General features: G+C 41.5%; 5 protein-coding genes across 5 annotated transcripts; 3 read left to right on the top strand and 2 right to left on the bottom strand.

The window, feature by feature from the left end:
* Window positions 1–827: 827 nt before the first annotated feature.
* On the top strand, window positions 828–2,234 carry SAMD00019534_017200 (hypothetical protein; the record flags this gene model as incomplete). Its single annotated transcript, XM_012902311.1, has 1 exon — window positions 828–2,234. The coding sequence occupies one exon, from the start codon at window positions 828–830 to the stop codon at window positions 2,232–2,234; it is 1,407 nt and encodes a 468-aa protein (XP_012757765.1).
* A 1,358-nt stretch (window positions 2,235–3,592) lies between these two features.
* Window positions 3,593–4,573, top strand: SAMD00019534_017190 (hypothetical protein; the record flags this gene model as incomplete). Its single annotated transcript, XM_012902310.1, has 3 exons — window positions 3,593–3,847; window positions 3,956–4,120; window positions 4,193–4,573. The coding sequence occupies 3 exons, from the start codon at window positions 3,593–3,595 to the stop codon at window positions 4,571–4,573; spliced, it is 801 nt and encodes a 266-aa protein (XP_012757764.1).
* A 369-nt stretch (window positions 4,574–4,942) lies between these two features.
* Window positions 4,943–5,513, bottom strand: SAMD00019534_017180 (hypothetical protein; the record flags this gene model as incomplete). The annotated part of the gene is made up of 3 exons (XM_012902309.1): window positions 4,943–5,048; window positions 5,279–5,326; window positions 5,413–5,513. The coding sequence occupies 3 exons, from the start codon at window positions 5,511–5,513 to the stop codon at window positions 4,943–4,945; spliced, it is 255 nt and encodes an 84-aa protein (XP_012757763.1).
* A 1,189-nt stretch (window positions 5,514–6,702) lies between these two features.
* SAMD00019534_017170 (hypothetical protein) lies at window positions 6,703–7,506 on the top strand (the record flags this gene model as incomplete). Its single annotated transcript, XM_012902308.1, has 3 exons — window positions 6,703–6,772; window positions 6,862–6,908; window positions 7,309–7,506. The coding sequence occupies 3 exons, from the start codon at window positions 6,703–6,705 to the stop codon at window positions 7,504–7,506; spliced, it is 315 nt and encodes a 104-aa protein (XP_012757762.1).
* Window positions 7,507–8,052: 546 nt separating this feature from the next.
* SAMD00019534_017160 (hypothetical protein) lies at window positions 8,053–10,367 on the bottom strand (the record flags this gene model as incomplete). The annotated part of the gene is made up of 4 exons (XM_012902307.1): window positions 8,053–8,118; window positions 8,197–8,451; window positions 8,513–9,130; window positions 9,228–10,367. 4 exons carry the CDS (start codon window positions 10,365–10,367, stop codon window positions 8,053–8,055), a joined length of 2,079 nt encoding a protein of 692 aa, XP_012757761.1.
* Window positions 10,368–11,213: the final 846 nt, after the last annotated feature.

Below are 11,213 nucleotides of genomic sequence, written 5' to 3'. Positions count from 1 at the left end.
CACTCACTCACACACAGCCTCTCATACATACTTATACAGGGAAGCAAAGAGAGTACTCACCCGATGCAACTTTAAACTGATCGCCACTCTCATCATCTTTAATTATAACTTTGAGCAGACACACGTACACACCATCAACACAATGACCCAACAGTGTTGAATCAATCAATCAAGCAAAGTGTGAGGTGATGCATTGGGTGAGCTCTTGCTTCCCCCCCACCCAATGCATCAACCACCAGATGACACAAACAATGACAAGATGTGTTTGTTCTTTGTTGTTGTTGAGTGAGTCTCATTGATGGGCGATCAAATGAGGGAAGTAAGTGTTTGAGGTCCATCCATCTTCCCATTTACTTCTTAAAACGAATGCACTGCTCTGTTGGTAAGACAAGAAAAGGACCCGATGGATTGGGTCCTTCGTCCAGTCATTCACTCTTCAATCAATCAATCAATCAACCAATCATTCACATCACTATTCTTTGAACCTCAAACACCATGTCCAACAGCAACAGCAATACAATGGATGTGTTGTTCAAAAGATTGATAAACAATCGATATGTAACAAGGGTGTTGTTCAATCATGTTTATCAAATACATGACAACATATTGTTAGATCTATACCAACAACCGATAGAAGTAAGACTTGTGTGAGGTGGAATGGTCTCGTCGAACACTGGAGCAGATGTGTAGAGTCCCTCTTTAATGTTTGGGACACGGACGACACAAACTGCAATGCTACCATCCAGTTCAAATATGGACCGTCATTTGACCAGTTTCAAGGACACAAGGAGATCATCAATTACATACTCAGCAACAACAAGTACATCATGTACAACAAGTTCAAGCGATTGATGGCGTTGGATGCAATGTCATTGATTGGACGGTTGGACCTCGTTCAGTTTCTTCATGAGAATGGTGCAGCGGCAACAACAAACGCGATGGACCATGCTGCCTCGTTGGACATATTCATCTATCTCCAACAACATCGAACAGAAGGTCATACACCAAATGCCTTTCTTTACGCCGCCAACATTGGATGTATGCCACTTGTAGAGTATCTGTACAACTTGGCTGGTGGTGACGCCGACAAGTTGAATCACACTGACGCACTGGACAATGCAGCCAGTGGTGGACACTTGGATGTGGTGCGCTTTCTTCATGAACATAACCTTGGCAATGATGGATGCAACACTGGTACAATGGACTTTGTTGCTTGCAAAGGCTATTTGGATGTGTTGGAGTATCTACACTTCAACAGAACAGAGGGATGTTCTCAATTGGCAATGGACGAAGCTGTTTTTGGTGGACATCTTGATGTGGTCAGATTCCTTCTTGAGAATAGGACAGAGGGTTGCACCGAGTATGCAACGAACCAAGCGGTGATCAATGGGCACCTCGACATTGTCAAGTACCTCCACCTCAATGGAACTGAAGGCTGCACTCCCGTCTCAGTGATTAAAGCTGCATCAAATGGACATCTCGATGTACTTCAATTCCTCCACCAATTCAGACCCGAATCATTCACTCATTATGTCATGGATGAGGCAGCTCGAAATGGACATCTCGACATTGTTACATTCCTTCACGAACACACAACTGAAGGTTGCACTACTCGTGCGATGGACAACGCAGCAGGGAATGGCCACATTGACGTTGTCAGATATCTCCACACAAATAGAACGGAAGGATGTACACATGATGCCATGAGTTATGCTGCCGCCCATGGTCATTTGGACATTCTTCGCTTTCTTCATTACAACCGCAGTGAGGGATGTAACATGTACGCGGTAGAGTGGGCCATAAGGGATGGTCAGGCCAAGATTGTTGAGTTTCTCTTGGACAATAGGACAGAAGGACGTACGGAAGAAGCATTGAACGAAGCAGCCAAATTCGGACATCTGGACTGTGTCAAGGTTTTGTTGACGAGAGGAATCAAAGGTGATGGGAATGCCATGATCAATGCAGCCGAGCATGGATATTTGAATATGCTATCCTACCTTCATTTCAACACAACTGAAGGTTGTACATCGAATGCGATGAAGTTTGCCGCCGAGAATGGCCATTTGGACGTAGTCAAATTCCTCAGAGAGAACCAAACCGAAGGTGATATCCCCAATGCGTTGAGGATTGCAAAGGTCAAAGGACACAAATCAATTGTAAACTATCTTGGCCAGCACTTACCAAAGAAATCAAACATCAATTGTGATCGAAAGAGACCAAGCAAGCAAAAATAATATAGTCAATTTCGGATTCTCAAGGAACACCTTTTAATATATTTATTTATTTATTAAATTTCTGGATTCTAGAAAAAATATTAATATAATAATATTTATTACTTTGTTAATTAAATTATAATTATCTCTCCCTGTTTCTCTCAATGAATTAAAAAGAGTTTTGTGATTCATATACATTTGAGGAATCTCTATAAAAGATATTATTTATATCTTTAAATTGATCTCTCTTGTTGACTTTTGGCGAGGTGGAGAATAGATAATCCTCTTTGGTGACTTTGTCAGGATTATTGAATACACTGGCTGCATAATGGTTATTATTATTATTATTGGGTGGTACTGAACTAGTACCAACTATAATAAATATAGATAATAATATTACAATTATAAATGATTTTATAAAGTTGTACATAATATTATTTGTTAAATGATAATGACTAGTGTCTGAAAGTCCAACAAATTGCCAGAGAAGAGGAGGATATGAGTTATATCATATTACTATCCACAATTTATACATGATGATTAACAATCTCATCAAATTGGGAGTCCATCATGGTAAGTAAGAATGTATGTATGAAGGGATGCCGACTGTCGTTGTACAGACAACTTTATTGGATGCCTTACAACAATCGATAACCCCCATGTCTGATCATTTAAATTGAACATAATAATTATGACGACGGAGATGAAGACCATCCATCTTAATCAATATATGAAGTAGGTCCTCAGTCATTATCAATCATTGTCAATCGTTTGTATGTCTTCAATCAATCATCAAGCCTACAATTTGAACCTATGTTGACTATCTCTTGAATATCGAATAATCTCGATGTAGTTGGTAATACCTCATCAACAGAAAGATTGATTGGTCGATTAGATCAATGTCATCGAGTTATTCTATATGACGTGACATAACCATATGTATTTGATATACCATTTGTTTGATTGATTGTTATTGATTGATTGACTTTGTTAACGAGTAAAGGAATCATCATATTCGTCATCGTCGTCATTATCATCATCATTCAGTCATAGTTATATTCACTCGCGAGTATGTGATAAATATCTCATAGGGTGTTACTTGAGTAACAAAGTCAATCAATTGATTGACTTTTTTGGATATGGATGTTGTTTGTTTGAGCTAGTTCGATGAACAAGTGCACTTGGTTCCCAAAGTTCTTCACGTTTTGATCATCATCCCACCCCACAACTCCATCTTGGAAGTCAAGTTGATGCATGTTGTTGGATTCCATAGGCTGTGTTTAAATAAATGTTGACTTGTCATTCATTCAATTCATTATTATTATACATATATATATAACAAACAAACACACAGACATACATATAATATAGAGAAAGAGATGGTATCAACATCAACATTGCCATTCGATGATTTAGTCAATTGGAACTATGTTATACATAGTTTATTGTTCTCATTATTCTTCTTTGCCCTGGATAAACTGTCACCAATGATAACGACAATGTTTGGCTATGGCAAGACCTATGAACATTTGGACGCCAAGCAGAAGATCATGTGGGACCAACGATTAGTATCAATGGTTCATGCTCTAATTGCTACGCCCGTTTGCGCTTATATATTCTATGATTCAATAGGTGTATGTCTTGTAGCTTGATGATCAGAGGAGGAGGGAAGTGGAGAAGGGAGGATGAAGTCCAATGTCTAACAAACAACAACCCAATATACTCATCGTCGACCATCGTAGAAAGACCCAATATATTATTACACGGATCTTATGTATAGACAATTCGTAGTCACTGGAGGCTACTTCTTCTGGGACTTGAAGGTCAGTCTCACAAGACCAGACATTGTTGGTACTGCAATGGTATTCCACGCAATCCTGGGAGTAGTTGCAATGCAATATGTCAATGTAAGTAGCACAAGTACATTGGAATAAGCATGTATCTTATACTAACATCTCAACTCTCGGCTCAACTTGAAGTTGAAACATGGAGGACATGTCTATGCATGCTTTACTGCCAAGGCATTGCTGTATGAGGCGAGCACAATACCATTGAATATCAAGGGATTCATTCAGGCGGTCAATCCAAAGTCCAAGTATTATGAAGGGTCATTGTTGGCATTCGCCATATCGTTCATATTTGTACGATGTATCTGGGGCATCCCTTTGACACTGGCACTGCTCTACCATGTGTCCTCACATATCCACCTGTATCCAGTGGACAAGAGTTTCATTCTGGTAGGAGAGGGCGTCGCGACGATGGCCCTCAACACCTGGTGGGGATCAATGCTGTTGAAGAAGACACTCATCCGAATGTTTGGCTCAAAGGGTGACCGTGAGAAGCTTCTAAAGAACCTCTAGATTACATAGATTAGATTAGATAGATAGACATAGGAACATATACCGAGTGTTACCTGGTTATATATAACAACAACAACAACGACAACAACGACAACAAAGACAACTGAATGAATAAACCAACAATAGAATGTGATGTACATAACTATCTACTATGTGTCGCTTAGGTGCCTGCTGTTTCTATCTTGTTAAAGTCGGCGAGTTAGTAGTCAGCCAGCCAGCCCTTCATTGGATGGCAGTATGATGTTGATTATGATGATGTAGTTGTAACTAAAGACTCTATGCCTCGTTTATGTACTACTATTATTGCAAAAGGGGAAGAGTGTATATGTGTGCTTGTTTGTTTGACTGTTTGTTGTGTCTATCGAATCACTAGTGAGTGCTGCTGCTGCTGCTGCCAGAATGTTCTGATGGATTGATTGGTTGTGGCTCTGGGTTGGCCATTGGATGCATTTGTGACATGAAACAGAGCAACCATCTAGATATTTGATTGATTGTATTAGTCATCATAATCATAATCGTTATGTCGACGTCTTCTCGTATTGTCATCATCATTATCATCGTCGTCGTCACATCTATCTCATCTCCTATCGTCTCGTCATATCGATCGCCTCTCGTCTGAGTATTCGCAACATCGTCATCATCATCATCATCATCCGTTCGTCGATCAATCGATTAATGTATCCTATAAGTTGAAGAGAAACCTACAATAACCAACAACAGACAATAGTTGTTATAATAGCAACACGGCAGAGTCTGTTGATTGATTGATTGATTGAATGATAAGTTAGTATAAGAAGCACGTGTATGTTTGAGTATCGATGATAATGATGATTACATACGCCTTATCATTTACACAGAATGGGTTGATCGAGAAGATAATGCCGACGCCAAAGTAGATGGCAGTGACCATACCGATGGTCGTACCGTTGTCCAATGCCATTGGTCTGTATCTGTATGTATATATATATATATAAAATATAAATAGAAATTAAATAAAGTGATTGATTGAATGAAAGAATGACCTGTGTAGTAGTTTGATTTGATCTGTTACTACTTTCCAACTTTGTTAATATCAATTAAGATACCAGAGAAGTGAAGAGATAGATAGATAGGTAGGGGAAGGATGGGATGGTCAAGAGTGTCGTCGATGCAGAGTGTTTGTTATTGACTAGAGCCAGGCTTAGAGTAGTTGTGTGTGAGTGAGAGCGAAGCAAAATGCGTTGGAATGAGTGGCGTGTCAACAGGCCTGTGTCAGTGAGTGATCTGTTTGTGTGAGTGCTTCGTGGTGTGTGTTAAAGAGAAGAAAATGATGCCAGGATGAATTCATTCCTGTGTATGTGACAAGAACTAATAAAAAAAAATTGAAGAAATATTCAAATCAGTTTCAAAAATATCAAACTCTGGCAGTTGAATCGTCGACCTGGGATGCCACAGCATATTTTGAACCAGGCTCCATACAAACACCACATTGATATCTCAAACGAATTGGTTTTGGTTTTTTTTATTATTTTTTGTTTTGATTGAATGAGTGTTCAGTCTCACTCTCCCAGTTTCTCTAATTCATGAAGTGTGTGTGGCCGACTGACTGAGTCTGGCAAGCAAGTCCTGAGCAGTCTAACACTGGTACCCTCACCCACACCTTGTCTCACTCAGTCACTCATTCACTCACTCACTCCACGATTGACACACTCTACGAACAAAGTACTGCCACTGCAGCAATTTATATTTATCTATATTCAAACTATTTATCTGTCTATCTATCTATCTATTATTGTGTGTTGTTGACTGAATACTACACATAACTTTAGTAATATATATAACATCTTCTTCACACTCTCGATCATTTATTTTTGATTGATTTGACAGCAGAAACAGTATTCGATCATACCGAAGTTACTATCTCTTTCAATATCATCATCATCATCAGATCATCAACATCGTTGTACAGTACTCTAAAAAGGACTCTTACATCGGTATGACTTCATACAACATTACCATGCAGCATTCAACGTAGCAGTGCAACAACATACTAACGTCTCGTTGTTATCATCATCGTCATATATAGGTGCAGTTATAAACTTGTAATAGACATATATCCACAACAAACACAACAACAGTAATATATAAAGATGGCCAAGAAGAAAGAAGGAGGAGTCTGCTCACCAGGAGGTGCTTGCTACCAATTCCCATCACCAGGCTGTAAGTGATCGAATGATTGAATGATTGAATGATCGGTCAACTGATCATGACGACGATGATTGAATACTTACATTTACACAATAATACAGGTTCTATTTGTTGTATGGTTTTCTCATTGTTTGGCGTCATTGGACTGGTAGGCTATCGATTCCATCATCATCATCATTATCATCACAAACAGCGAACACAGCAACAACAGCATCAACAGATCAATCATACATTGCTACTATACTCTCGAGAATATCATGTCACTATTTGATTATGATCATATATACTCAAAGACTGGATTGTGATGATCATCGACCGAGTGTATCCATCAGTCATCATTCGTATGATCTTGATCACCATGTCGTTGCCAACTGTTATAGCGCAGATACTGATCAAGGACGTGGATAGAGATCATCATCGCAATTCATCGACAACACAACAACACAACAGCATCATCATCCTCAACAACATCAGACATGATCATCAATGTGACACTTTTACTGACATCCATCTCACTCACCCAATCAATCAATCAATCAAAATTATAGCTGTCAATTGGAGGACTCATTAACGACAACTACGGAAAGGCTGAGGGTGAGGCTGTTTTGAACTCTGAGGAGGCTGCCAAGGCCTCAAAGGGTGCCTTCCTCGGTGTTATCATCTACGGTGCATTCATTGCACTCTGCTTCGGACTGTTCTTGTTTAGAAAGTACACCAACAAGAGGACAGACGACGATGACCTATAAACAACAACAAGCAACAACAACAATACTATCCCCTCCCCATCACTCTCCAACAACTCAACTACAAATAAACACTTCGTAGTGTCTTTATTATTATATGATTGGATGATTGGTTGATTGATTCGTGATTGATTGGAAGAAGGTACAAGATGTTAACATGGTAGGTGGCCTGGAACAACTGATATGGTTGTTTATTAATACATTGGGTATGTCTCCATTCAAATAGATTGTGTTACAAACGTCCAATCTATCTTTGTTTGTTGGTTGTATAAGTAGGGTATGTATGTATGTATGTATGTATGTCGTTGGGGAGTATGATGATTGATTGATTGGTTGTCTAGTTCGTCTCTACCTCTTGAGGGGACCAAGAGGCCAATCTGTGGCTATGGCGAGGAAGTCTATTGCCAGTAAGCTGCTAAGTTATTGGGTATGTTATGTTTGGATGTTAAATATACATAAGGTCGTTGTTGGTTGTTGTTGGTTGTGATGTTGGTCACAGTTGTGTCGTTAAATATAGGGGATTGGAAGGAAGTGGAGTTGATGTTATGATCAATTTAGGCTGTTGTTTCCAACTCTAAAGCAAATACAAGTGTTGTGATCCATTTTACCAGGATACTAAAGTATGAGAGAGGGAGTATGTTAGAAATGCCCTGCCGAACCCTCCACTCCATGTATAGTGTGTATACTACTTACAAGTTTGTAGTCTTGTGGAAGCTTCTTTGAAGTGTTCTCCATAAAGTCTCTGCTGGTCTGTGTTGTCTCTGTGCAATGTTTCAGGAGTTGGTTGGTGATATATTGAGGCGTCAGTTGGTCGTCTTGATTGAAGTGTTCATGTAGCCAATTGGTCCTAAAGTTGTTCTTGACACGGTCCGTCTCATCGGGATACTTCTGACCGGACAGGTCCCATGTATCGGCATCTATTCCAAGCTCCCTAGGTGTGACTCCAAGCTGGGTAGGCGTTGGTTAGTGAGTGACTGTGAATGAATGATTGGTAATGGTCATAACATACTTGTTGTGGGTCTAGGTTATCATGTACACCATCACTGAGCAAGAGGATCAGATCATCTTGATCACAGAGCTTATAAAAGACGCTGAGGTTCCTGAGGTCTGGCTCACCGTTGCCCACGTAGGGTCCAAGTCGTCCACCTGGGTCTCTGGCATCGGACAGGTTCTGTCTGTTGCCCTTGGTGATGTCTGAGAATACCTTGAGTTTCTTTGAGTAGTGGAATGACTTGCAGTCGCCCAATGTGACACCTGTGAACACCCACTCGGCCTCGGTCGACTCACGGAGGCTCTTGGACATGTTCTTGAGGTTGTCGTTCTTGCTCCTTCTGATCTTGGACAGCAGGCCGCCTATCAGTGTGGTGGTGCCACTCTCCCAGACCTCGGACTTGCCTGCGATCACTCCCTTGTGGGCGGCGGTCATGGCGCCCAGCAGGAAGGAGCCGGCCTTTCTAATAGTGTTGATCTCGTGATAGTTCTCCTCCATAAAGGCGAGGAATGCATTGGTGGCGTTGGTTGCCGCTTCGAATGGCAGACGGCCCCAATTACATCCATCGGCCAACGTGGCGATGATATTGTCTCGATATATGCTGACTTTGAAACGATCACATATTGGGTCTCCTTGCTGTGTTCGTGCGTGGGTAGGGAAGTGAAGGGAAGGGAGGAATAGTTAGTTAGAATGGCGGTGGATTGATAGTCTGGACGGTGTCATGTGTACATACCCTTCGGCCAGAGACGGCATGCTTGGGATATGATGAGTTTGACTTGCAGCACACTGATGAGTTGAAGAGTTGTTCATCTTCGGGCAGCTCTGCGTTGGGTCCGATAAGAGTTGTAATGGGCTTGGGTAAGAGGTTGTTGGAAATGATCTGAGAGTTGGACAATGATGATGTTGACTCCAACAGCTCCACTCTATTGTCGTCTTTTCCTTCGGTTGCGGCAGTAGTAGTTGTTGTTGTTGTGGAAGTTTTGGACTCTGTTGCTGCTGCTGTTGATTGTGTATCCTCGCCAACAACAACCTCATCATTGATGGTACTATGCTCTGTGACTGCTGGTGGTGGAGATGAACCATCCTCTTTGTTGTTGGTACCACCATCATTGCTCGCGGTATCAGTGTTGTCATCGTCGTTATTATTATTGTTGTTATTGTTGTCCTCCCCATTGATCGATATTACAACGGTGGTATCATTGGAAGATGCATCCTTGTCGAGTGTCTTTGTCTTTCTGATCTTGGGCTTCTCCAGACGGACCAGAGGCAGCGAGGAACATAGCCTCTCCTCGATGACCGAGGGGAAGATTGAGATAACGGTGCCAGACTTGAGGAAGGCTGAGCGCTTTTGAGTCGGTTGGTGCTTGTCGGTCTGCGCAATGACGGCGCGGAGGTCCTGCTTCTTGGAGGCGATCATCTGTTTGAGCTGGTCCTCATAGCGCAGTAGCTCGACCTCCTCGCTCTCTATATCGCCCTCGCGCAGCGACATCTCCTTGTCGGCGCTGCCGCCCGTCGCCGCCTTGTTGGTGCGCGTGTTGCTGTTGCGCTGCGAGATCTGATCCTGGAGCAGACGCTCGAGGAACTGGATCTCAGACAGCAGTGTCTTGCAGTAGTCCTGTGTGTGCTGGAACTGCTGTGACAGGTGGACCTTGTTCTGCTCGCTGGACGATGGTGAAGCAGTCTTGACTGTGGACGCGCCGTTGATTATTCCCTTCTTTGCGCCCACTCCATCCGCATGTTGTTGCTGTTGTTGACCGCCGGTTTGCTCAGCCCTGTTGTTGAGCGATTGGCTCAGCAGACCGTGGGCGGACGTGCTCGACGCCGACTTTGTGCGTGTCATTGTCTTTGGTGGCGATGATGGTGAGGTGGTCATAGACGACAATGTTGCTGAAGATGTAGAGTATGTTCTTGCATGATGGTGATCATTATTGTTGTTGTTGTTGCCGCTGCTGTTGTCATTGCCATTTCCAGTGCCAGTGTTACTGTTACTGTTACTGTTGGAAAAAAAAATGGACTTCTTCTTTCTTCCTAGGAATTGATTGATCTTCTCCAGGGTTGAAGATGTTGTTGTTGTTGTTGTTGTAGGTTGTGATTGATTGGATCGTGTGATTGAAGCTATTTTTAATCGAATGCTATATATTGCTTGCTTAATTCACACCTATATATGTATATTATATGTATATGTATAAGTATATATGATGTTATATTATTATAATGTATATAAGGATTGATTGATGATGTGTTTGAATGAATGTATGAATGAATGAATCAAAGAGAATGAATGAGTGTGTGATTGATTGACCAGCAGCCAAATGTGTTTGCGATTTTTTTTCATGGCTGTTGTTGAATCAAACCAAACCAAACAAGCATGCATGCAAGACACAGCTCAGACTCGCAAGGCAGATTCTTGCCTGCAAACAAACACATCATTCATTGAAAAATTCGGTGTTGTGACGTACTCTTCAGCTCCAACCTTTCGGACACATTCAGTGTGTCTGGTTGAGTCAGGTCAGTCAGTCAATCAATTTGTTGGTAACTGTTCACTTCATCCTCGCATCCATGCACACATCCAACAACTCAACAACATCGAGATCAATTGTGATTGTGGTTCCTGAAGTAGAGTTTGATTGATTGACTGACTGTTTGGATGATAAGTTCAACAACCAAACATGGTTGGACAAAGTGGTGATGAGGAATGATGATGATGATGTGGATGTTT

This window comes from Acytostelium subglobosum (genome assembly GCF_000787575.1).
Source record: "Acytostelium subglobosum LB1 DNA, scaffold: scaffold3, whole genome shotgun sequence".
Classification (NCBI taxonomy): Eukaryota; Evosea; class Eumycetozoa; order Acytosteliales; family Acytosteliaceae; genus Acytostelium; species Acytostelium subglobosum.
Note: the sequence above shows the minus strand (reverse complement) of the source record. Positions and strands in the feature narration are given on the sequence as shown.